General features: G+C 33.0%; 3 protein-coding genes across 5 annotated transcripts; all 3 read right to left on the reverse strand.

Annotated features, from left to right (window-relative positions):
- Nucleotides 1-367: 367 nt before the first annotated feature.
- Nucleotides 368-4,323, reverse strand: LOC102611374 (AP2-like ethylene-responsive transcription factor AIL5). The gene is made up of 9 exons (XM_006474129.4): nucleotides 3,747-4,323; nucleotides 3,241-3,649; nucleotides 3,053-3,135; nucleotides 2,491-2,499; nucleotides 2,087-2,175; nucleotides 1,900-1,973; nucleotides 1,728-1,778; nucleotides 1,531-1,607; nucleotides 368-1,427 (listed from the first exon to the last, which is right to left on the reverse strand). The coding sequence occupies exons 1-9, from the start codon at nucleotides 3,952-3,954 to the stop codon at nucleotides 700-702; spliced, it is 1,728 nt and encodes a 575-aa protein (XP_006474192.1). The 5' UTR covers nucleotides 3,955-4,323; the 3' UTR covers nucleotides 368-699.
- A 5,687-nt stretch (nucleotides 4,324-10,010) lies between these two features.
- On the reverse strand, nucleotides 10,011-13,357 carry LOC102610567 (replication protein A 32 kDa subunit B). 2 transcript variants are annotated; one of them, XM_006474126.4, is made up of 10 exons: nucleotides 13,170-13,354; nucleotides 12,642-12,746; nucleotides 12,461-12,558; nucleotides 12,312-12,353; nucleotides 11,963-12,040; nucleotides 11,229-11,307; nucleotides 11,019-11,093; nucleotides 10,856-10,923; nucleotides 10,494-10,562; nucleotides 10,011-10,388 (listed from the first exon to the last, which is right to left on the reverse strand). In XM_006474126.4, exons 1-10 carry the CDS (start codon nucleotides 13,269-13,271, stop codon nucleotides 10,307-10,309), a joined length of 798 nt encoding a protein of 265 aa, XP_006474189.1. In that variant the 5' UTR covers nucleotides 13,272-13,354; the 3' UTR covers nucleotides 10,011-10,306. The 2 variants fall into 2 exon arrangements, with proteins under 2 accessions (XP_006474189.1, XP_006474190.1); XM_006474127.4 differs by lacking the exon at nucleotides 11,019-11,093 and having other exon boundaries at nucleotides 13,170-13,357.
- Nucleotides 13,358-20,053: 6,696 nt separating this feature from the next.
- Nucleotides 20,054-24,670, reverse strand: LOC102610060 (uncharacterized). Of its 2 annotated transcripts, XM_006474125.4 has the most exons (16): nucleotides 24,496-24,670; nucleotides 24,391-24,419; nucleotides 24,140-24,251; nucleotides 23,959-24,056; nucleotides 23,639-23,735; nucleotides 23,460-23,549; nucleotides 23,202-23,339; nucleotides 23,039-23,104; nucleotides 22,880-22,957; nucleotides 21,746-21,856; nucleotides 21,589-21,666; nucleotides 21,375-21,494; nucleotides 20,720-20,763; nucleotides 20,589-20,616; nucleotides 20,438-20,482; nucleotides 20,054-20,328 (listed from the first exon to the last, which is right to left on the reverse strand). In XM_006474125.4, exons 1-15 carry the CDS (start codon nucleotides 24,526-24,528, stop codon nucleotides 20,480-20,482), a joined length of 1,125 nt encoding a protein of 374 aa, XP_006474188.1. In that variant the 5' UTR covers nucleotides 24,529-24,670; the 3' UTR covers nucleotides 20,054-20,328; nucleotides 20,438-20,479. The 2 variants fall into 2 exon arrangements, with proteins under 2 accessions (XP_006474188.1, XP_006474187.1); XM_006474124.3 differs by lacking the exons at nucleotides 20,054-20,328; nucleotides 20,438-20,482 and having other exon boundaries at nucleotides 20,583-20,616.
- Between the last annotated feature and the right edge of the window lie 2,055 nt (nucleotides 24,671-26,725).

Here is a 26,725-nt window from a genome sequence, read left to right on the forward strand (position 1 = left end):
GAACGAAGAGGATACAACCAGAGTTACGGTACATTGATAGTTTTAATGAGAAAATAATAACACTCATTAATATATCATCACTACTAACTAAACAAGATTTACTAACAAATATGTCCCAACTTTTCATTGGGATCCAGCCAGGGAAGCAAATATTCGAAGAAGAAGAATAATATTTTTCATAAATGGAAATATCTAACTAGTGAAAGTCGCTTGCTTCAGCAACTACTGAAAGTGATTATCATGACCTCGATTTCTTTTTCTTTCTTTTATTTTTGTGGGGGGGGGGGCTAGAGAGCGACATTGACTAGTCAAGAAATTCATATTTTGAAGAAATATATTATGTAAAGAAGATGAAAAACACGCAGCAGAAAATGTGAACTTTGAAAATGGATAATATTGATACCGACGATGAGAAGATTACAAAAGAGAGTCTTTTCCATCTACACGTACGTACCCTTGTAAATCGATCGCTGTCAGTAAATAAAGAAAAAGCAAAAGAAAAAAAAAAGATGGAAAAAGCATCACCATAACAAAAGAACTCGAGTTAGTACAGTCAGCTACAGCTACTTCGAATTTCTTGTCAGTCCCACTTGATGATCATAACTATTTTCAGTAATCCGCCCAAAATAAAAAAAAAAATAAAAAAAGCAAACTTGTGCCCATCTATTTTGCACAGATTCTCATCATACACTAGTGATCTCATTCCATGCCAAAAATTGGTGTCTGAAACACTGAGAGACTTGGCTTCGCAGTCTGGAAAGAATGCAAAGATGGTGAAATCCAGCTTTCATAACTGTTACTATTCAAGCCAATGGGTGTGGCAAATGGGATATTTGAAGAACCTGTATGGGCACTAGTTGTTGTGGTGGTCGTACTATTAGTAACGCCACCCTGCTGCTGCTGTTGCTGAAGATAGTTACCAACATTGAATAACCCATTATTACTGCTTTCATTGACTGCTGATGATGGATTTGCAGCGAAGTCCACGTTGAAAGATGGTGACGATGTGGGACTCTGAAGATAAGTTGGTGCTATGCTTAGGCACTTGGCATTGGTTAGAGGAGTGGCAGTAGTGTTATTTTGGTATCCAAGGAGGTTAGACCAGTAATCTGCCGATGGGTCTTGTTTGATGGGTAATGCAAAGCTTAGTGTTGAGGTAGCAGGATGAGATGATGCAAAGGCAGCCAGATGAGATGATGCAGATGATATATCCCGATCGTCCGACCGGCTTCCTCCATCCAGGCTCTTACAATCGGAAACTGATTCAGATGAGTTCTTGGACTTGCCGGTGATTCCTCCGATGGGAAGGTTGCTGTTGGCAATGCTTTTTACGTCGTAACGACTCATGTCAAAGTTGGTTACTGCATTTAGGCCTCGGAATTTGATTGCAGCAATGTCATATGCCTCAGCTGCTTCTTCCTGTGTGCCTATTTTCAAAAAATTATGTATCACACATGATTATAATCAAGAAACAAAACCAGTAACTAAATACGTTAGCAAAAATAGTGGAAATAAAGGTTAGAAACTCACTGAATGTGCCAAGGTAGAGATCCTTGTTTCCAGCAACTCGTCCGATTCTTGCTTGCCAACGACCATGTTGATGGTGCCTACAGTAAAATACAGTAAATATTTAGAATATGCTACCACATTATTATTATTATTATTATTTCTACTACTAATACAATTATTATTATTATTTAAGATGTTGAAAGTTAAAAGTAACAAACCTTGTTACTCCTCTGTAAATAGAAGCTCCCCTAGAGAAACCGCTACTTTTCCTACAAGATTGAGAAATTAATTACCCTGCATGAATTTAATAACTTTGTCCTGGCACAATGACCCAATTCAGAAAACCCAGAACCTAAAATTAAATGTAGAGAGTGAAAATGGTTAATATACCTTCGAAGGGAAGCAACAAATTCTTGTCTAGTCATGTTCTTCATATCTTCTAGTTCTTTCTCATAGTTGGAAACCTTCAAAAAGCAAATTAATAATATTTCTGAGTAAAACATTTGATAAACTAAAAGAAAATTCCAGCTAAAAAAATAATAAAAACACTCATGGTGTGAGAAAATTGAGGACTCACCGGAAAATTTGTAGTAGTGGTCGGACCCCAGTATTTGAGAGCTGCAAGATCGTAAGCTCTAGCTGCTTTCTCTTCTTTATCATAGCCACCTACAACAAATTAAAAAATAAGAAAAAGAGATTAGCAAAATGAGTATCCAATGACTAGAGAAAATAGTAGTGATAATAATAATTAATGATTTGTCACAGTGACCCAAAATCTAGAGTCAAATCTGAAGTATGTGAGCTTGACAAGATGCGTTCATGCAAGAAAGAACAAGAATAATTTCCATGTTCCAGTGAAAACAAAATGATGAATGATGAATGATGAATGATGATGATGATGATGATGATGATATTAATAATACTTGCAAGTACTAGCTGGTAGTTATCTATAAAAGTTAATATTCGAAAGAAAGAACTTACCCAAATAAACTGGAAAATAATAATGATGATGATATTTTGCATATCCATCCATAGCAGCAATCATTCGTCATGTACATATATTTATATGCCACATAAAGAAGCAACAAAAGCACATTAGAATCTTCAAAACCCCAAAACCAAAAAAAAAAAAAAAATTATTATTATTATCATTTAATATTCACCATTCAATTCACCTATTCATAAATGCAAAATCTAATGCGCCAACAGTGTTCAAAACGACAAGATCTAAGCCCTTCAAATTAAATACATTGTCAGCTCTTGAGATTTGCACCGTTTAATTTTTACATTCTTTTTCATTTAACTTTTTTTTTTCTTCCTCCATCTTCATTTATTCCGATCACGCTCTGACCACCCTCTTTCAAGGACCATATTTAACAGAGCCTCAGAGTCAGACACCTCCCACCCAGATCTCAGCGTGGACCCATTTACAAAACTTACGCGGCCGCGGCGCACGTTAGAAAATTTTGAAGGAAAAAAAAACCCTAGAACAATTTTTTTTTTATTTAAAAAAAAAGAAAAAGAAAAATAGGACTGTAGTTACCTTGTCTTCCTTTTCTACTTTGGCCTTCTCTTCTGCAGCTGTTATCCCACAAGTGAGCTTCATACCTCCCCGTCCATCTATGTCTTCATCATCAAAGCAGCCAAAAAAATAAATAAATAAGAAAGAAAATAACTAATTTTACTTGTTAATAATTATTTGTCTTTCAAGATGATTTATTTTATATATACCTAGTGACCCCTCGGTAAATAGAGGTGCGTTGGCCGAAAGTATCAACTGTTTTCTTAGGCGCGGGCTGTGCAACAAGCGGCACTAGTTGTTGTTGGTGGTGGTGGTGTTTTAGGTGCTGCTGCTGCTGCTGCTGCTGATGGTGGATGTCTGTTTGTTCGGTGGCAAAGCCGCGAAGGAAGCTAGCGGCTATTGTTTTGAGCTCGGAGTCATAAATATCATGAGCAGTCGTTGCACTGGAAAGATGATGATGACCTAGTTGCACTTGTGGCGGCTGCGGTGGCGTAGCGGTGCATGAACCCCCAAGAAAATCTTCAAGTTTAGGGCTGCCCGTGAATATAGATAAGTCTGTTGCACTTGCTATCCCAGTTGCTTCTCCTCCTCCTCCTCTTGCTAAATTAATAGTACTACCTGTTGTTGTAGTTAATAACAGAAGCCAAACAATCAAATAAGTGGGGTCGTCCCAGCTAGCTAGATTAAGAGAAGGTTTAGGCGCTTTTCTACATACCTGAGGCGGTGGTGGCAGTGGCGGCGGTGGTGAAGGCTTCAAAGAGGCAGATGTGAGAGGATTCAGGATCAGAAGTGGAGGAAGTTTGCAAGTTGTTATTGGAAAGAGAGAAGCCAAGCCAAGCGGAATGATCCATATTGATACTGTTGCTGCTGCTGCTGCTGCTGCTTAGGTTGACGTTCATATTATTATTATTATTATTATTCATTTTGCTTTGTGCTGTATCGGTGAGTGTGAAATAAGAAAGCGAGAGGGGAGAGAAAAAGAGGAGGGGTGTTTGTTTCTTTGGAAATAGTGGAAGGAAAGAAAGAGAGAAAATTTTGTGCTGTCTTTGAAAGATGAAGGGGAAATAGCGAGTTATGAAGACACAATTATAGAGGTAGAAGAAGAGAGAAAGATTGAGAGAGAGAGAGAGAGGGATGACTGTGAAGGGTGAGAGAGAGCTCGCACGACCATCGAGGTTTTTCTATTTTTTCCTCTGAGTGAAGAAAATTAAATGTTTATTTCAGTACTATTGTTTATTATTATTATTATTATTGTTGTTATTGGATAAAAATATTTCAGAGAGAGGCGTGGGGCAAACGCCGCACAGTCGTCCTCTAAAAAGCTTCCACTTGCTTCGTACAGAGTTTTTCTCTTTCTTCATTGTGGTTTGGTCAAGGAATGAAGCCAGATTTAGAGAGAGAATGAGGTCGGAGGGATTTGCTACCGTGCTTTTAGTTTTCATCGTGGAATTGTTGTGTTTGTATATACACTTTTTTACTCGGAGACAAATTATCCGCTTGTATATTATTTTTTCAATTTTTTAGATCCTTTTGCATTTTCAGTGAGTACAAATATTTTAGGGGTGAATCATTTAGAAGATTGAGATTCTCTTTTGATCTTATTTTTTTCTGACTAAATTTTATTAATATGATTAATAATTAATAAATTAAAAATAATAATTAAATTTTAATTATGTACTAACACTAACGTACAGATGGTATAAGATCAGTAAAAAATTAGAAAATAATCATAATTTAAATCTAGACGTGAATTTGAGTTTTAGTTTGGAGACTTTATTATTCTCTCTAGATTAAATATTAAGTAGAGATAAACATCCTTTTCATTACGAATATAAATATCCGAGACAAAGTACAAACGTTTGTGCTAAATAATTGGAAAAAAAAAAAACTATCACAATTTGGGGGATTCTGAGGGGCACATAATTTCGTTACGTGTATTAATTTGATCTACAAGGTGAGCCATGTACCGCAACGAAAGCATTAAATTGTGGCACATAAAAGGGGAATATATTTTTGAATGGGCGTTGTACGTTGGTACTATGTGTATATGTGTATGTGTATGTTCGTTGAGGAGAAGCAAGGAGGAGGAAAAGGGGACACGGTGACCCATTTGGTGAAGTGAGGACTTGGTTTTAAAGAGAGCCCAGGAAAGGGCCAAAAAAAAAAAAAAGAAATGGGAATCATCAAAATTGGTCCCAAAGTTTGCCGCGTGTCATTTCATTGTCTACGTTAAAGCTTTTTTTTTTTAATTTGCTTTTTGACTGACGGCAAAAAGACAATTCGCGCCTCTCGGGCGCTCACATTTTTATTTGATTTTTCATCGCTCATCCCTAATTCCTAACAGCTAACCGGTTGGGTTGAACAGAACTTTCCTGCGCTGCCTGGTAACCAAATGGCTTGTGCTATTTTTTTCAAAGTTTGTGTAGAGCCAGTAGGGTTTCTGACTTTTGATTCCGAGGTGCGTGAATTTCACGCGCAACCATTATTGGACACCAGTTGTTTGTTACTCACCATTTGTTACATTATCTATCGTCTTGTCTTTTTAATATTTTTATTAGCCAGATTAATTCTATCTTCCCTTTCTGATTATATTGCTTCCTAAAATTTACTTATTTATTTATTTTTGACAGGTAATATTTATTAAAAACGAAAATGTAATCGTTATTCGAACACACACACACACACACACCATCGGCTGAGCTAATTTAGATAAATGAATATATAAATTTATAAGTTTTAATGAGAAAAAAAATAATTACAACGAGGGAAAACCATAATTCGACGTAACCAGGAACGCTTACTTGGACGTATATTTGAAAAAAAGAAAAAAAGAAAAAAAGAAAAAGAATCTCAAAATTATTTAATAAAATAGTATCGAAAGGCAAAAACCATTAAATAATTAAAACTTAAAAAGAAAAAAGTATGGGGCGAGTTCTGTGCTGGCTATTCGTTCGCTCCTCTGCTCTGCTTTCTGCATGCCAAATCTAATGGCATCCACATGCTTGCATGACACCTACTGGACACGTGTGCATTTTTTACGATTTTGTGTTTCGTATTACCCATAACCATCATGGACACGTGTCGGCTCACGGCCCAAAGATGCCATGTTGCACTTGCATGCATGTACAAGATTGTTTGTGAATTGTGAGAGAGTAATAATAGACTAGGGTGTGCCAGGAACTCAAACTTTATAAATATCTTTTATTTTTTGGGTAAATAAAATAAATAAATACAACTTAAAATAGATTATATGACGATGACTCAACGACTGAGGTGTAGGCTTGAGGCCAGGAATTGAGATTTTTGCCCATGTGGGGAATTGATTGACGCATCGACGATCTGACCGTTGACTGTATATGCTTGATTTATTTCTCAAAAGAAGAGAAGCATACGTTTAGCCTACACATATATAACGATACCTAAATAATGCTTTAACAATTAATAATATTTATGAATTGTTGGCACGTAAATTTAAAAAATGAGATCATGAATATCAAGTGATTTATATAAAAACCAGAAGCATTATGCATATTATCACCTCCGATGAAATAAGAGGAATTTTAATTAAGTTACAACTTATCCGAATATTTATGCGTGGATAGATCTCACAATTAGTAACTGAAATCGTGCAAATTTAACCACGATATGTACTGAGATTTTGATTTTATTTTCTTGAAACAAATAAGCATAAAAACTCATTTAGTTCTTATATTTTGAAGTTAGTTAAAATATTCATGTCGTTAAACTATTGATATCTTTGCTGATACTTTGTTTTTTTTTTTTTACTTATTTTTATAATATTACTCTCTTACAATAACATTTCTTTTTTATAACATTAATGAAAAGAAAAAATTAAATTACTAATTTAATCTTAAAAATAAAAATAAAAATAATATATATTAATTTTTCTAGAAGTCTACATATGTCAAAAAAATTAAAATTGTAAATAAATTGACAAATTTTTGGACATTAATAAAAAATTAATATATTAATTCCTCAGCATAGTGTACCACAAAAATTAATGTATATATTTTTTTTTATTTTTTTTTAAATTAAATTGGTAATTTAATTTTTTAATGTCCAAAAAATATTAGTGTAACTGGGTAATATTTAAAAGTAAATCAAGAGAAACAAAAGCTAATGGCAAGGGCGTCGCTAATTTTAACATTAATAATATTTTAAAATATTTTTAAAACTACTAAGATTAAACAGATATTAACTTCAAAATAAAAAGTAAATAGACTTTTACCCGATAAATAATTATCTATTTCGCTTTAATTCTTAAAATAATTCAATATCATGTCAAGATATGATAACGGGTCTAGCGAGTGTCCCTTTCACATTATCCGAACACTTTCTATTTTCATATAGCGAATCAGTTTAAAACGTGGCAAAAGCAAATCACTCATCTTGATGTATACTTTCATTTACATTATTGGATGTATTAGAGTCCGTATAATATTATTATCTAATCATGCTTTTGTATGTAAGATCTAGATAATATCTGGGAGAAAAATTATGTAGAATATACATTTAAATATAGTGCATTAATAGCTCATAAGCATAATTAAGAGTTTCTCCAATAGATAATCATTTATATAATAATAATAAAACATTTTACGCATTGTTATTTTTAAGTTATTCATTGTTATTGTCTTTTTTTTTTTTTTTAAATAGCTTTGGATGGAATAAAAAAATCACTCACTAAACAATTAAACTTAAACATTTCCCCCATTATTATGATACCAACTAAAATTAACACGAGCATAAATTGGATTAGTAGTCAGCCGAGAGCACTCCTGTCCACCACGCCTTCAAATTCTCGTATCCCTTTGAACTTATACAATCCACTTCTTACCTTCATTGCAACAGGCCACTCAATTGACCTACTATTTCACACACACACACACACACACACACGTATATATATATTTTCAACGTATTGGAGTTTTGTCTATTAGTATATTGAAATTTATTTTAATATTTTACTAGCATTCTCGTTTCTTTTAAGTGAAGATGTCCCATTAGAAAATAATTATATAGACAATCACTTTCATGTGTGGATATCCTCATTTTTTTTAAATGTGAATACATTGTTAAATCATGTGATTTAATAGCGTGCCTACGTGTCTACATGAAAGAAAATGAGGGCTCTTGCTTGAGAGAGATTATGTTTGGAAATCTCATATTACAATCATCGTTCTTTTAATTTATTTTTAAAAATATTTTTAAGTAGTAAAATTACTAAAAGTACGACGAAACCAAATCAAATCAAATTGGATCAATTTGAAGATCAATTCTAATTCGATTCATTCATTCACAACCTTGTGAATCTATCAATTTTTTTTTTTTAGTTTTAATTCGAATCTTCAAAAATAAACTAAAAAGTAAAAGAGAAAAAAAGGGGAACCTACCAAAAGAGAAAAATTCCAAAGACAAATCCAAGTTTGGCTTTTTTTTTTTTAATGTATATAATAAATAAATTCAATGTACCTGTTACCCTGTAATAGGATTAGGTGAGTAGAAGATCAGATCACCACCCCATGGCCATCTCCACTCCGGCCCTTGCGCCCACATGTCCCAAGTTTTAACGCAAGATTGTGTCTTATTATTAACCTAAAGATAAAGTTGAGCTGCAGCCTGCAAGACAAAGCAAGCATCACGTGATTTTTTTTTTCAAAGATTAGGTTTAATTACAAACCAAGCGCATGCACTCCCCTCAAAACCTGGATATGTTATCAATTGGTGTTAAAAAATTAAATTAATTAACACTAAGCAAACCAGACACTAATGGAAAAGATCCTAGAAAGGAGATTGGTATTTGGTAGAGAGTTCGGCAGGAGTGTTTTTGACTCTCTTTACAAAAAGAATGCATTTGGGAACAATTTTTTAAAAAATAACTACATTTTTTTTTAATGAAGAACTAAGTACTTTTTTTGCAAAAGCATTTTAAGTAGTAAGTAGGACACTTGCATACTTTAATTTTTTTTGAATAGTAACTAATTGTTAGACTTTAACTTTATATATATATATAAATTAAGGTTAGTATGTTTTATATATATATATATATATATATATATATTTTTATAATTAGTAGAAAATTTCAATTTTTTTAATATTTTACATTACAGTTTACATAATAAAAGTACAAATTAAACTCATGGCAAATAGAGCCCACACGTGTGGAAAATGATATTTATCATCCAAGCAATTGATAGAGTTGCAGAACCTGCATTTGGACTCCATTTAAATTCACTTTCTAAGTCACTTCAAAACCATAATTTAAATTGATGAGAACAAAAATTGATAAAAGGCAATGAAACAAAACCGAGCCGGTGATTTTTAAAAGAAAAATATTAGAAAAATCTTAAAAATGAGTGATGGGGCCCTCCAAAATACAGTAAGAAATCAGCTGTCATTTTGATAAATGATAGCGGTCAAACTATGTTTTAAAAAGTAACGTGAGTTTGGGTTCGTGGCCAGTGAAACGAATCATTCCTCACGTTCACTACTTATTGTTCTATTATTTATTATTTAGATTATTACTTTATGATTACTTCTCACATGACCTTTTTCTAATTTATTAATTTAATATTAATATTTTGTCATTATCTTTTCTGGTTAGATATATACTGCCACTGTCTTTATATGCATTTCTTTATTGTCTTAACATTCTGTAATCTGCATATCCGACAATCTGATATGATATGGCTCCAATAAAGTCAGCAACGAATCTAAACCATGTGATTCGCAGACTTCGATTGCGGGATAGTCAACAAATGATCCGAGAGGAAGTCATACATTTCTGCTCAATCAAAACTGACACATATCTTAAACTTTCGGCCATTTCAACATGTCAAAATTTTGTTGGATGAGCGGGCAAATACATTTACGACTGAAAATGGGTTAAAACCCCTGATGTACGTATATCATGATTCAGTTTACACAAGTTGAGTTAAGCCAACTTGAATCCTTCAAGTTCACAAGATTAATCAGTGATCACCTTGTAATTTCATTTAGATACTATCTTAATTGAAAACATTCCATACACAGCCTAAATTAGTAAAGCGAACTAGATGAGAATCAATATTGTCTGGATCTGAGAGACATTAAGTCATAATGCAGTGCTCGAGCAAGGTTACCGAGCTTAGGAAAAGTACACTAAGTTACGCAATACAGTTCTGGAACAAGTTCAGACCATGAAGTATGAACGATGCGAAGTACCTGCAGAGGGATAGCAAGGCTGGCAAATGGGCATAATTTTGGCCCGACATGTCATGCATTGACAGCTGATTTATAGTGAAACTCATCGATTGAGTAAACCAAGCTATTTTCGTTAAGAGATTCTAAAGCTTCCCTGTCAAAGGCCAATAAAATAATTTCAACGTTATGATGTTGCATTTTGCATTGCAGACAATTTGATAGGAGAGAAAGCATGACTGAGAGAGAGAGAGAGAGAGACATGAGCTTATCCATTGGCAGATTTAGCTGTTGAGAAATCACATTGCGATGAACTCCATTGTTATTTGCACTGAAAAGAGGGAATACATCAGCATGCCAATATGAGTAGGCTTGATTCTGAATAGACACTGAGCACGCAAGCAAGAAAAAGAAACAAACAAAAATAAAATCGACCAGAACACACAAGCAAAGCAAATCAACAGCTAGTCAGAGAACAAGGTGTTAAATTCATTATGGCATCATCGACATTAATTGGCTTCAGGCAAAGAGAACAGTGAAAAGAAAGAGGAAAAAAGAAGTGTGGTCAGAGTCTCTGAAATATAGCAACAGAACTTTCACAACATAAAATATCAGATAACTTACAGAAACTCAGGTCTTCTCAAAAAGTCTAACACCATCTGATCAATGCTCTTTCCTTCATCAAAGCTATACTGGCCAGAGGATTGAGAAATGATAGAAACTTAAAAAGAGCGCAAAACAAACCGATCAAAAACTTAGCAAAATCATATTATGCTTGACGCTTTACGTGATTAGAGGAAATAGCATTGTATTCCTTCAAATGGTTAGAATTTGTCATCTGGGGTTGATTACTGCTGCCACCCTGTAGTTTATCAGAATAAATTCTAATGCTATCAGGAAAAAAGCTTCGTTGGCATCTGAAAGGTTTATAATCATCCACATATATATCGATTATAATGTCATGCAACAAGAAGCAGAGCACCACTTAGATTAATACCCGTAACCTGGTGTTGTAGAGTTGGACATATATACACTCGACGAAATGGCTTGTAATCTCATTAAAGTCAATGATAGGCCTGAAATCCACACCAATTTCAAAGTCAAACCGTGTGGTAGAACCTCAGGTTAATATGAAGCATTGTATCATACAAAATTTGCGAGATCAATAAGTGGAAATGAGGAACAAGAACAACCACCATGGGAGATTTCCATTGTCCGTAAATACCAACTTTGATCATTTAACAGATGAAACTAGCTACAGGATGTAAATCTTTAAGCTTTCTCAGCAGATGAGTGCAGTAAGAATAAACATAACAACTTGAAAAATAGCATTTACCATGAAAAGATAACAAATAGTAAAAGTGGAAGTGATATGCAGAGACAAACACCCAGGTGTACGTTATCATAATCCAATTTGCATGTATTTAGTTGGCCAACAAATTGGCACATGACAACGTACGGCTGCCGACCACAAAAATACTATGAGAACTGCATGCTAAATAGTAAATGGCTTTCATTCGCATGGACAACTTTGACCTCAACAAAGGAAGATTTCACATTTTCAAAAAATGTAATCAACGAACAACATATGAAGAATATTGCTGCATACACAGTATGGATAGCATAAAACAAATAGATAACACTGCAACCAAGAGGTAAATGGACACCTTAATATTCTTCATATGGTTTAACTCAAACATTAAAAAAAAAAAGAATAAGTTGAATCTGTACCGAAGGGAGTATGCATTTAAGCTTCTTTTATCCTGAAAAGCCTTCAAGTGTCCATAAACACGAACATACATTCCTTTCCTGGTAACAGAGAGAACAAGTCGAGCAGAATTGATTAATTGCCTGTCCATGCACAATTACCAATTATTCCAGTCGACACAAAACTTCAAAGTCCTCAATTCCTCTTGATTGCAGATTAATCAGTGAATAATGAATTAAAAAGTATGATTACTATAATTCTTAGAAAAGTCTATTCAACTTTCGAATCCAGCATATTCAAACAATTCTTAAGAAATGGTCCCAAATTGCAAAATTTCTAAAAGTTTAAGAACTCAGCATACAAAAGACATACGAGATTTGATTCACTTCATTGAACTCCATCTGTTCATGAGCCCTACAAAACACAAAAATACAACTCGCTCAGAATCAAGATACTACGCAGCAAAGATTGTCCAATTAAACTTCAATTTCACAAAGAAAGAACCATAGAAGAAAACTCACCATCTACTGCACTCAATCCGTCCAGTGCCATCATCAATAAGGAATATAAACTGAGGTTCTTTGTCTTGCATATCACAAACTATCCCCACAACTGTAATCTAAACAAAATTCAAAACTCAAGAAAGCCAATCATCAGAAAGCAAAAAAAATGAATGCAACTTGGCGTTTCCATCAAACCTACAGTGTTGACATCTGCTCCATCAATGCTAGCACTCGATTCATCATTACTTGATAATTCACTTAATTGTTTAACAGTCATCGGCAGCAAGGTCCGCACATTACGATTCTGCACAACAAATTTATTTATAAATACACACACACACACACGTGTACACACTCGCAATGATGAAAACTAACAAAAATGGAGTTTTCTTTTAAATTAAACTGTTTTTATCTACCTTTCAATAGTTTAGGGTATAAAATTAATAATCAGCACAAAGCGGAGCCCTATGTTTCGACAATTTTCTCAGAAGCCAAACAGAACTTTTCTCATCCATTTTGATGCCAGCAAAATTCAGAAAACCTAATTTCCGATCTACTATTAAATTAAAGCCTAATTCAGAAACTCACAAAGCGCTAATATGATTAAACTCTTCAATCTTCCGGATAGGAAATCTTTATTTAACCAGAAATTACCGCATAAAAAGAACAGATTAAAATAGAAAATAAAAGTTAAAAATTTTGAGAGAGAAGAGAGATAGATAGTTACTTTAGAGAAAGAAGAGGAGGGATCAGGAACAGTGGTGGCCTGAGACGGCATAAATCCACCGCCGGCAAAGGCGGCAGCTCCGTCGAATTCGCCTGAATACATTTTACTGGCTTTTTGGTTACTTCGATTTCTGTCAGATAATGGTCGGTCATTATTATGTCTTTTTTTATTTATTTTTAAATATCAAATAATATTTCATGAGTAGATTTCCCGCCATGTTATTTCATTTCATTTTATAGTATTTGCCAAACGACAGTTGCCACCACAATGAATATTCATAAAATTTATTTTGAAAAAATATTAACTGTAAGTATGAAATTTATTATTTTTAAAAAACTATGAAATTTATCAATAATACTAAATAATAAATAATATGACAAGTTTATTATATTGAAAAATAATGTAAATTATAATTGGGTGAATTTTTAAATTGTAATATGACAAGTTAGACCTTCAGAAGTCTCTGTCTTCTCTTAATGAGAAAAAGCAGCTTTAGTTTTGGCTTCGGCATCCCAATAATATACCAATTCAACGTACTCATCAACCTAGCAAGCCTTTAAAAATATATATATATATCAATCTAGCAAGCGATTTACTCTTATGAAGTTATAATATAACTCACCGTGCGGATAATTGTTCTTATCTCTCTATCTCAACTTTGGTCTTATTCTTCATATATCTGATAAAAGTAGAGATTGTCAATGGACCGGACGGCACATGGCACAACCCGAAGACATGTGTCAGTACAATACGGTATGGTACGGCACGACACAAGCAAGTTTTGGTAAGGTAAGTGGCGGCACGGCACACAAGCGAGCTGGGTTGGGCTTATAAATTTTAGGTACGTGAGCCGTAAAGGCACAACACGATTAGAGATGGGCTAAAACACGACACGTTAAAAGGCCTACAATAAGCATGTTTCACTTTTTAATAAAAGCAAATCTAAAATTTTACAATTTTACAAATGACTTGAAATTGAATCATTTAATATATTTTATTATCGTATGTTTTTAAATTCATTTAATTCTTAGTTTTAAAAAGAATACTATAATTATTTTATATTTATAATTTATTAAATGAATAATTGATATCATGATTTTAATAAATAAAATTATAAATATCATGATTTTAATAAATAAAATTATAAATATCATGATTTTATAAATTTATTTTAATGTTATTATGAATTATGATCTACAACACTATATAAGTACAAATTAACAATTAAGTTAATTCATAAGAAAAATTTATTACTATGGTTTTTGTTAATTATTAAAAAAAAATTAATATCATAGGATCTAACTTGCTAATTAATATTATATTCTTTTACTATTATTAGTTTGTTATTATTGAATATAAACTTGAGTTTTTAATTTTTGATTCTATTGAATTTGACTAAAGGCACATGGATCTAGAAAAATACATATACTTGAAAAAAATATGCTAACACTTGGCATGTGCTCTTAAAAAAAGAAAAAAAGAAAAGTTCTTAGCGGGTTTTTTTTTAGGCACGGTATAACACAGTCCACGGCACGACACGTGTGGGCATGATAGATACGCTAAGCTGGGTCTAAGCAAAAATAAAAAATAAAAATAAAAATAACAGGCACAGGCATGAGCATGCATGAGCCTTCATTTAGTGGCCCGGCCCGTTGGTCATCAATAGATAAAAGCCTGTAACATCAAAACAAAATGACCCTTACTCCATGCACAAGCTTAACACATCAACTTATTGATACCACGCACTGAACAAATTCGAACACTTTTTTCGTGTAATATACTTTCACAAAATTAACATATAATGATCATACAAAATAAGCACAAGAAAATTGAAGTCAAAAAATAAAATAAATGCACTGCCTCTGCTGCAGCAAAGAGCATATGCAATTGCAAGTCCTCGCAATCGAAACCTAATTAAGACAGTTTTCTTGGATATAATATTAGCTTACAATTCCCAATATGAAAAATCTTTTCTGTTATTCGATTAAAAGAACAATAGCTAGCATAGGTTAGTATAATGATGATGATGATGATGATTATTATTATTAAGTTTTTTGAAAAAATATAAATATTATAACAAATAGCAATAATAATTAAATAAGGCATTTTAGTAATTTTAAATAAGTTATTCTAATTCCATGATGAAATAAACACATAAATGGCGATACAAGTCATTTCCATTTCGATTCTAATAGTTTATTCGGATTTAGATTTCTCATTCTTATTCCAACCAATTCTCATTTATTCAATTCCAACCAATTCCCATTTATTGATTCTATTATGATATTTTTCATTGAATAAGATTTATAATATCTTTTATTTGCAGAAATAAGAGACTTGGGTTGGATCTTGGTCTCGCACAAATTAGGAGAGAATAGTCTACATACATGTATTTTTCGAGAAGATAATCAATAAAACCTTTGATATGATTTAGATTTTAATTCTGATAAAATGTGACAGCATATATATGTAAGCTCACTGTGTATGTAATTACAGAGTTGTAACATATAATAGCAAAGGGTTTACACATTAATACATAATAGCTGAACATAGGAGACATACATAATTAAATTCATACTGCAACTTCTAAAACGCCCAATTTACAATCTTTCGAGCCAAGCCTTTGAGGTTTGATGATGATGATGAATGCGCAGTACCATGGCCATCAGCAAAAGGCAATGATGACGACGACGACGACGAAGAGCTTGAGTTACTTGCCAACGGCCGATAATCAGCGTCATAAAAATTCGAGAATTTGAGACTTTCATTATCATCAAAAGTACTATTAATACTATTTTCTTGATGAAATTTCTTACTTCTTTTCCATACGTTCTTCCTCCAAAAGCAGGACTGAGATAAGGCTGTATCTCCTTTCCTCGACAGCACTCGCGGCTTTGGCAGGCCAACGCTTTCCTCAGCCGGCGGTGGCCTCACTGCTCCAATATCAATCTCTTCTTCTTCAATTAACGTTGCCCTAATGTTCTCTCCGGTACTTGACGGATTCCGCGGCGTTCCGGGCATCGTCTCCCATTGAAAAGGGACCTCACCGGCGCTCCGGTAGTTTTGAGAAACATGCGAATAACGCCCCATTGAAAAATCTCTTGAAAGAATTTTTTGCAAGAATTTTTCATCACCTTCAAGCACAGAAACTGGCTTCTCTTTCTTTTCTCCTTTCATAGACATTTTTCTTTTTTGGGTTTTTAGTTGTTTATTTTTTATGTAGATGCAAATTGTATCAAAGTAATTTTAAGTATATATATATATAAAGAGAGGTTGCATGCTTCATAATTGGCAAGTATATCAAAATTATATCAAGTTAGGTAAATGTAGGAATTAATTAACAATGATAAATATTTTGTTGAATAAAAAACAATCCTTGAATGATACTACTTCCTTTTTAAGAAAAATGAGCTATTTGCATAACGGTTTTCACATTTTTATGGAACTTGATATTAAATATTTCTGTGCATTTAATTAATTTCTTTCTTTGTCTGTAGAATTTACCAAATATTATCTTTTATCATCATTTTTTTGGTTAATTTGTAGAAATACAGTAACATTTCTATGAAATATTCTTCAAAAGTTAGGTAAAAGTTGATTAACTTCAGAGGGGAGCATTGAGATCGGTGTCTATATATATCATTATGTTGATTTGGTTTTCAAAAAAAAAATGGTCACCTTAAAGTTTAAATCCATATACTTAAATTCTAACACACGAAACAGCTTTAGTTTAGGCAAAATATGTCATACGCCCAATAGCTTTACGAGGGAATGCGTTAGAGTCTACAAGAACTTAATATTAAAACTTACAAATATTTGTGAGGCAGATGATTACGCCTTAATCTGCACCAAATTTTCAAGCTCTTCTATTATTATCATGATTTAGACTTCCAATAGACCAAAATAATATTTAAAAGAAACCACAGAGAGAGAGAGAGAGAGAGAGAGAGAGAGAGAGACCTTTAGGAAAATATATTTTCAAAGATCTCAAATGGGATTTGGCCCTTTGTATTTCCTTCTTTGACAATTTTTGAGAAAAAAAGGGTCAAATTTATATTTCCTACAAGAAAAAATGTGTTTGTCAATTATACAATGGTTTTCACATTTTATTGAAAACTTAGACTCTTTCATTTTCTTGATCTGCATCTTAATTACTCACACGTAGCCAGCAGGTTAGGCAGCAGGTTAATTATACGCTCCTGCATTCAGTCGCATAATCAACCGAAGATAATTTGGTAATACTAATAAAATTCACGTTTCATTTACATGCTTATGTTACGTATACACCACATATTACAAGAAAAAATAAAATAAAATGCCGTTCTAAACGTAAAATTCATGATCAAATTAATCAAGTATTATCAAATCCTCCTTGCAACACGAGCAAGGACAGAAGTAATACGCCACTTACTGCAACCACCATAAAATACCCCATCAATTTGTTCCCTCGCAGGGCTTTGCACTCTTGATGACGACTGTGAAGAATGATGAGCATTATTATTATTGTTATTACAAAACGAAAACGAAGAATAATTTGATGAGGAGGAGCTCGAATTACGGGACGAGGCCGTAAACTCTTCGCCAATATCATCAGAGCTGTAATACTCAAAGTTGACAGATTCTTCCGAGCTGCTAAAGTCATTCACATGAGCAATACTTCCTTTATTACTATTATTAGACCCCTTTTGGATAACATATTTATTTTTGTTCAGCAATACTCCTTGGCCTTTCCTGTTTTGCTTCCAAAACATTAGCTTTATTGATTTCAATATTGAAGCCTTATTATTACTGGGCGGCTCTTCAATAGCAGGCTTCGGTAATCCTAAGCTGAGCACAGCCGGTGGGGGACTCAGCGGCGGGATAATGTCTTCCTTTGGTGGCTCCTTAGGCTTGCCCGGTTGCATTTCCCATTTAAATGGAACCCCCTCGGTATTGCTTATATAATACAATGCACGTGAAGAGCATCCCACGGATGAACCTCTAGACAAAACTTTATTGAAGAAAAAATCTTCTCCTTCGAGTAGTGAAACCTTTCTTTGATGATTGTAATCCATGTCGTTTTTCTTGTTTTATGTTGATGATTGAAGTTGTGTGTGTGTGTATTTATGTTGATGATTGAAGTTGTGTGTGTATATATAGAGAGTCCAATCATGGTCCGGGTTTAATGGCCAATGATGGAGTTTCAGGGCACACGATCCTTTTTGTTTTGATTATTTAAGAGCAAATTATGGGTTGATTTATTCATTTTTAACATTTATTTTTGTTACTTCTCTTTGGAGTAACTTGACTTCTTTTGTTGTAGGCAAGCAAACCCGAGGGAAAAAGATGAAATAGTTGTCTTTGTTCTTAAGGTTACGTTAAAAATTTATATGTATATGTTGTGCTGGGCGGTTTCTATTGCATGTGCAATTTTACCAAACCCTTAAGATATGGCCCCTAGTTTTTCTTGCTTGTTAATTACCTCTAATGTTATTTGCAATTTGCGGTCGTAATTTTCAAATTTGCGTGACTCGACACTTGTCGGGGCACGATTGGTTCTCTAGGGAAGTGAAAAATCAAATGTGCCCCTACACTTGTTGGTATGGTGACAGGAATGGCCCCAATTTCTCACTACAGCTATTGTTTTAGCAAATTGAGTCACTCTCTCGTATAAAAGGGAACAAGATTAATTGCTGATTTGGAGAAGCATTAAGGTTGGTTCATTGTATTTGTATAAAATAATCAGGCTCTTTGTGTTTGACTTATTGAGGTTTTTTTTCTTCTTCCTTCTTGGTCATGTGATTTTACTAACGATGAAGTGGAGAGTCTTTATATTAATGAACATGGAGAAGAGGAAGGTGGTGGTTAACCAAATCATTGAAAATAGAAACCGGCCCTCGTCATTTAAGCAAATTTATATTAAATTCCCGGAAGTTCAACACTTCAACGCATTATTATTTTGGGGAAATGACTATAGACTATAGTAACCGTCCGTGATCCAAATTTTCCTTTGAAAATTTTAAATTCTTTGTTACACCTCGCTCGTGTTTTATTTCTGATTTTCAACTTCGTCCCTCACTTTCAACTTAGGATTAAGGATGACAAAAATATTCGGGGTCGGTCTAGCTCTGCAAAGATCTGAAAGATTCGGATCATGAAAAATTTGGATTCATACATTAAAAAATACGGATCCATATGCTAAATTATAGAATCCGTGCAGATTCAGATCTGGATGCAAATGTATTCAGAAAATTGAATATTTGGATCCACATTAATTTTTAATTAAATTAAAATTAAATAAAAATATATAAGTTAAATGAAAAAATATTATAAAATTAATTAAAAAATATATAAGTGGAAGTAAAGTAAAAAATATATATATTGGGATTCATAATATTTTATGTGAACTTGGTGTTTTTATAATTTTATTTGTGGATTTATAGTGAGGTTAGATTTAGATTTATGTTATTATTGACATTTGATTTATGTTGTGATATTTTTGTTTGTGAATTTATGATGTTGTATGTTATTTTAAATATTAAATTGTTGATTGTTGAATTATGATTAGATTTTATTTAATATTATTAAATAAATTATTAAATTTTAAATTAAATTTTAACTTATGCAAATCTGAATGCGGCTAATATCCGCACGGATTGCAGGCAAAAGGAGAAAAAAGCGGTGAAGGCAACTTTGTTCGTTTGAAAGTTTCATTGAACGTGCATGTCTGGAAGGATGGCTTTAGAAGGGCTAGAATCAGTATTAATAAAATTGTTCACATTTTATTATGTAATTGTGGCATGACATTTTCAACCAAAAACAATTGATTGCGTGAAAATTTTTCTACTGCCAGATGATCTTATCTTAACCCCTAGGAAGAAATCATACACAAAACATAAAGAGGATTCGTTAACACAATAGCATATATTGGAATAAAGGAATTCACTAAGCAAGAACTATAGCGACACTACAACCTTCAGGTACTAAATTACATTAACATACTCTGGATATAGCTGCAAGGTGAGCTATCATAGTTTTACAACAACATGAAGGAATCAGGCAACCAAGTAAACAAAGGTTTACACGCTTGCTTGTTGCAATGCAATTGAATACGGCTGAAATCAACCTATTTTGAGGCTGAATCTTCACAATACCATCAATCTCCTTAGCTTAATACGCCCTGAACATATTTATAAGGCATTGAGAACAGCGCCGCAATTCATGTGAAACTTCATATTTGATTGCACAAAGGTTGCCTCTTAAGAGAATTGACATGTAAATATATTCACCTCTTATGTCATGGGTAATGGCCTCATAGAATTGTAGGACATTTACTAAAAGAAAACACGAAAGATTTTAGATTAAGTTTAGAATTCAAAAGAAAATCCACAAAATGATGATTACTGTGGAAAAAGATCTCAAGACAGTTTATTTTTATACCTCAGCTGATGATGAAATGATAGATTCCCTGTCAGAATTAAAATGGTAATATTAGTCTCCTGTTTACATATGTACATAATGATTTAAATCTGTATTCAGATTTAAAAACAAGCATATGCACATGGAAATACCTTGGTCTCTCAGACTTAGCTAAATGTTTTGACATTATTGATGCCTGCAATAACACCCAACATTACATGTTTCTCATCTTTAAACCAATTAACGAATAAACCAAATGTGACAATAACTTTTGATGCTATTAACATATTTAAAGTGCACGTGGTTAACCAAATATAGCGTAGCTCTACAAATAAGACAAAGAACCCCCAAAAAAAAAAAAAGACTCAGACCTTTTTTGAATTGTATTTGCTGCGGGCCACTGAAAGACACTTGGAAACAATTTTCAGGATAATCGAACAAATTCTTAAAATGCAACAATGACAATCAAGATAACAAAGTTCATGGCGTTTACAATTTCAGAAGGTCAGGGCGAGAGCTTTTATAATGCTAAAATAAAAGGACAAAGATTCCAAGGCAGTAAAATAACAAGCAAACAGTACAGTTACTGCTAACCTAGACAACTGATCGGTTTCACTGGAAAACAATCCACATCATTACATTTTCATAATTGCACTATTATGTGGGTCACGTCCAAATTTTACAGTGCAATGGTTCGCTGTTCGTGGACTAGCAATAGCCACTTTTCTTTTTCCAGGTCAGGATTAGCAATGCAGTTCATCCAACCAACAAAAAACTTTACTCAAATTGAATATAAAAGTCAAGTACCTGCTCTTGAATTATGCTTCTTGCCTCAACAAGTTGAGCTTCGAGTTCAAGCTCTCTCTCAGTTGCTTCAGAAGTAACTTCTGCCCCTTTCTGTGCATCTTGTAACTGACCCAACCGCTCCTTTAAATTTCAACAGAATCAACCAAAAGAAAAAAAAATATCATCACATGACCCACAAGATAATGAAATGAAAATTGATATCGAAGAAAATTACCTTTATAGAAGCCATCTTGGTTCGAAGACTTTCTTCAATTTGATCTCGACCCATGCGAAAAGGCAGGTCAAAGACATCCTGTAATGATAACTGTTAAAGTTCACGCATCTAATCAACTATAAATGAACCAATTTGCATTAAAAGAGAGCTGCCATACAGTCCTCCCCCCCAATGGAGACTGAGTGGGGTCAGTTTCAAGTCTTTCATTGACGGCCATAGATTGTTTGGAGGACCCATTTGGAGCATTCAAAAAATCACGCATATCCACCTGTAATCCAGTCAAATCCAGTCATGCCTATTACTGCCATAATGTACAACAATACTAAAAAAAAGTGAAACCTTATAATACCCAAAAGCTTCAAGTAAAAGTATCAAACAGTGTAAACGAACTTGGGTAACAATTCCAAAGATTATAAATACACAGAAAATAATAGGTAAATTTCAACAGATTTCCATTTGGAAATGTAACACTCTTCAAACAAACAAATAATAGACCAGAGCCAATATCCAAATTTGCTGCTAACTAAGTGAATAATAACTTTGGAGATTTTCTTCTTTAGATCTCCATAATTGCTCACCATTCCTCGAAAAAACCTACTTGTGCTCAACAAGGTAACTCAATCTACACGGTAAGCCAATACAGGCGATGAAAAAGAAAAGGGGTCCAATGGCCATTGTCTGGTGCAATGCTAATTGTCTCCACTGCAAGTGCCAAAGGATGGCCTCAAGCCATCAAAACTGCTTCATGAGAGAATCCCCAGAAGAATAGAGACATATATAGCTTAACCCATGAAATCATGCTTTGAATATGTTATAACATTATAGGGGGGTATTATCGTACACGCATTGCATACCACATCGGCATTTTCATACCCCAAAAGTAATGATTTAGCCACACATAATTGTTCCAGGGAAACAAAATTCTACTCCAAAAAGTTGCAGCATTACTTCCTTAACAAGGTTTCCCTCCTACACAAAACAAGTTGGTCTTTCACCCCTGTGCTAAAAAATGAGTTCTTAATCTGGAGGAAATATACCAAGTTTGGTCAAAGTTAAACTAATTTAGACAACTTCTGTGATGTAATATCAACTTACAGTTCCCAATAAGCAAAAACTTTCTATCATTCCATTAAAAGAACATTAAATAGCATAGGTAATACTATACTTCACATGCATACAAATGAAGATTTCCAAATGTAACTGCATCATTGTATGATTCTCAACATGCCTAAGTAGAGGCTTGCCTATGGGGAGGCTAAGAGACAACAGGAATACAATGTTTAACTAGTACCTGCATTGAACGTAATAATGCCCTTAAATCAGCATTCTCTGCCATCAATTCTTGATTTTTCACCTCATAAGCATCCACCTGCCAACAGTACACTATCAATCATATCTTCACAGTCCAGTTAGTACAACATACTAAACTAGATACTGTATTTTTGCATACAATCTTTTTATAGAAATCATTATCAGTTTTCTTCCCATTCCACGTCCCACGTTGCCGTCCTTCCTTCTGTTTGCACATTCAAAAAAATAATCAAGATTATTAGAAGGGAAAAAGAAAATTGACATACTTCCTCAAGCATTATTACTGTTGGTAAAATCTGTACCTGCAGCAGATTCATAATTTCCATGCCTGATCTTGATTCCTTCTTTTTCTCCATCAACACTTGGTTTAACCTCTCCTGCAACTTTATGTATTCCTTTTCCTTTTTCTTCATCTCATGTATTTGTTGAGTCCTTACTTGCTTTGGCAGGTATCAAAGAATCACATTAGGCCTTGTCCAAATCTGAATGTGAAACTTATATCGAAATGAAGAAGAAGAACTGCTGGTAAAGAAAGGCATGGCAAATCAAATTGTCCAAACCTGATTACCAATGACCATCCTTTGAAATTCATCTCGTTCCTGCTGCAGCTTTTCAATTTGTGCCTTAAAAGCAGCTGTAGCTTTGGCTTCCTAATAATATATACCAATTCACTCAGGTTCAACATACTCATCAACCTAACAAAGCATTTCACTCTTACAAAATTAAAAATGTCACTCACCGTACGGGTAATTGTTGCTATCTCTCTATCTTTGGCTTGAATCTGTGCCTCAAGCCTCTCAACTTTAGCTTCTAATCTTGATATGTCCGATAATAGCCTATAACATAAGAAGCAAAATGACTCTTACTCCGTGCACAAACTGAACACATCAACTTGGTCACACTGTACTCGCGCATAAGCAAACAAACACACATGCACTGAACGAATTCCCGGATCTTGAACCCATTTTTGTGTAATATACTTTCACAAAATGAACATATAATGATCATACAAAATAAGCACAAAAAAACTGAAGTCGAAAAATCAAATAAATGTACTACCGTTGTCTCTGCTCATTAGCAGACTCTCGATACTCCACATCACGCTGCCTCTGCTGCAACAAAGAGTATATGCAGTTGCAAGTCCTCGCAATGGAAACCTACACCAAATCACCAAAAAAAAAATTTAATTAATTAAGCTACACCTTACATTACAACAAAAGCAGAAAAAGCAAAAACGCACCGGATCATTGCTAAAGAGATCGAGAGAAGCCGGGAATCCGAAGGTAACGAGAGATTGGTTCAAGTACTTAGCACAATGGTCCAGGTTCGCCACATCGGCAAATTTATAGTCTCTAATAAGAGTTTAAAAATTCAAATCAAAAAGCCTAAACATTTTAACGTTTTTGCGAAAAAACACACAAGCGTTTGAAATGAAAAAAAAAGAGAGAGAGAAAATGTGGGGACTAATTTGTAATTTACACAATCACTCACCCGATGAAGGAGGAGGACTGAGTTGGCGACTGCAGGAAAGAAAGAAGACGAAGTGAGAAAATTAAAACTGAAAATGTGAGGGCTTTTGAGTGAGTGAAAGCTTACTCTGAGATCGAAGTCTGCATCAGTGGCTGGCATTGTTATTTGTTAAATGAAGAATAACAAAAGACTGAAAATGAGTCTTTGTTTGTTTGTTTGTTTGTTAATTGTGGGAAAATGGGAATATGAGAGAATGAATGTATTGATGTTGCATCAGAGATAGATCTGATGATACTGCACTGCGGTGACAGTGGTTTAAGAAATTTAAATTGGTATTATAAATTTATAATAATATTTAGATCCTTATCGTTCTACAATTTTATCATTTAAGTGCATATTTTATCCATGACATCAATAGGTCCTGGGGGCGTGTTTGATATTCTGTTGTTTTCATGAAATAAAAATGAAAACAACAATTTTATCATTTAAATTTTTGTTGTTTTCATGAAAGAAAAATAGAAATAAAATTTTTATTTTAAAATTTACTTTTAAAATTTAAAAGTTATTCGATATCATTGTCATAAAAATCTTGAAAATGGAAAAAAAGAGTAAAACATATCTTTAGGAATATTTTAAAAGATTACTATTGGAATAATTTCAATTAACTAAAAATAAGTAGTATTTAATCATTTGCATTATTTGATTAGCTTGACTAATTTTAATTTTAAAAATAAATTAGGTGATCTTTTTTATTCTTTTTTTTAAAAAAAAGATAAACGATAGATAATTTATTTAGCTAATATATAAAAACGTAAATATTATGATGCCTAAAAAAAATTTTGCAAGGAAAAATATTTTTTATATAATAATAGTGGTAATAATAGAAAGGGATATTATCATTTTTCCACCAAATGTATTTTGATACATCATGTCAGTACTACGGTTTGGTAAAACTATCAATTTACCACCAAACATTTAAACTGTTAGCATTTTCCCACCATTCCATTAAAACTCAGTTAATATGTAACGGAAAATTCCTAAAAGGTCAATTTTACCCCTGGAGCATAAAAGACCGTGTAATTAACCTTTTATGAATTTTATAATTAAATCATCATTTATTGTTCTTCCTTTTTAAAGGACAAAAATTACCCTTTATGAATTTTGTAAAATTGACCGTGTGGTGTTAGGTAATTCATAAATTGATTTAATTTATTTAATTTTTAAAGGGAAAATTTATTTATTTAATTTTTTATGTAAAATTATTATCATCATATCAATGATTAAATTGCTTCTTTTGCACATTCTTTTTTTTTTTTTTTTTTGCCCTTTCATAAATTGAGTTTTAGTAGTAGAATAAATTGTCTTTAGCTCGTCAATTTAATAAATAAATTTACCCTTTAAAAATTAAATAAATTAAATCAATTTATGAAGTACCTAGCACCACACGGTCAATTTTACAAAATTTATAAAGGGTAATTTTTGTCCTTTAAGAATGAAGAACAACAAATGATGATTTGATTACAAAATTCATAAAAGGTTAATTACATAGTCTTTTACGCTCCAAGAGTAAAATTGACCTTTTATGAATTTTCTCTTACATATTAACTGAGTTTTAACAGAATAGTGGGAAAATGCTAACAATTTAAACGTTTAGTGGTAAATTGATAGTTTTACCAAACCATGGTACTGACATGATGTGTCAGAATACTTTTGGTGGGAAAATGATAATATCACTAATAGAAATTACTAGTAATGTTGTCGATCATAAAGATGTTGTCGTGTTGGTTTTTTAGAAATAATAATAATGATAATTATTATTGTTATTATTATTGATGATGAAAAAAGTTGTTCATTTTAAAACTTAATATTATATTTGAAAATGAAAAAATAAGAAAAATTATTTTCTTATTTTACATTTTAAAAAAATCTACTAAATACGTATTTTGTGTTTTCTAAATTTAAAAAACAGAAAATAAAATTTGAAAATAATACCAAATGCATCTTTAATCTCTAAATGAATTGACTGAATTACCCTGGAGAATTAGGAGCGATATGGGATTCCAACAATTGCTACAGTTTTGTCGTTTCAGAATTCGTTGGGGATCTGTTTGGTGCAAGCGACAAAAACTATATACTTATTTGAGAAATTGTGAAATAAAAGACCTGGATGTTATTACCCCCAATTTGAATTTGGGAGCTAGGATCGAGTGCCCTAAAGTCTTATTTTTTGTGAAATGGTCTGCTTTTCTTGGTGACGTGGCGTGTTACCTGTGCTTGCCTTGTCACTTTAGTTTAAATGGAAGGAGGATGAGTGGCGCCATGCGCCCATAAAATGGAATATTTTATAAGTACGCTA

This window comes from Citrus sinensis, chromosome 9 (genome assembly GCF_022201045.2).
Source record: "Citrus sinensis cultivar Valencia sweet orange chromosome 9, DVS_A1.0, whole genome shotgun sequence".
Taxonomy (NCBI): domain Eukaryota; kingdom Viridiplantae; phylum Streptophyta; class Magnoliopsida; order Sapindales; family Rutaceae; genus Citrus; species Citrus sinensis.

Bases quoted from the DNA above. Each gene is read 5' to 3' on its own strand.
- LOC102611374 (XM_006474129.4), bottom strand. From the start codon at position 3,954: ATGAATAATAATAATAATAATAATATGAACGTCAACCTAAGCAGCAGC. The intron at 3,650-3,746 runs GTATGTAGAAAA...CTACAACAACAG, and splicing joins CACTGCCACCACCGCCTCAG to GTAGTACTATTAATTTAGCA. The intron at 1,608-1,727 runs GTTTGTTACTTT...ATTTTACTGTAG, and splicing joins ATTTACAGAGGAGTAACAAG to GCACCATCAACATGGTCGTT.
- LOC102610060 (XM_006474124.3), bottom strand. From the start codon at position 24,528: ATGCCAGCCACTGATGCAGACTTCGATCTCAGA. The intron at 23,105-23,201 runs GTACAGATTTTA...ATGTGCAAACAG, and splicing joins AAATTATGAATCTGCTGCAG to AAGGAAGGACGGCAACGTGG. The intron at 21,667-21,745 runs GTATGGCAGCTC...TTATCATTACAG, and splicing joins CTCCATTGGGGGGGAGGACT to GATGTCTTTGACCTGCCTTT.
- LOC102610567 (XM_006474126.4), bottom strand. From the start codon at position 13,271: ATGTATTCAGGCGAATTCGACGGAGCTGCCGCCTTTGCCGGCGGTGGA. The intron at 12,354-12,460 runs GTGAGTTTTCTT...TGTGTTTTGTAG, and splicing joins CGGATTGAGTGCAGTAGATG to GGCTCATGAACAGATGGAGT. The intron at 10,389-10,493 runs GTCTCTCTCTCT...GGCCTTTGACAG, and splicing joins CTGCCAATGGATAAGCTCAT to GGAAGCTTTAGAATCTCTTA.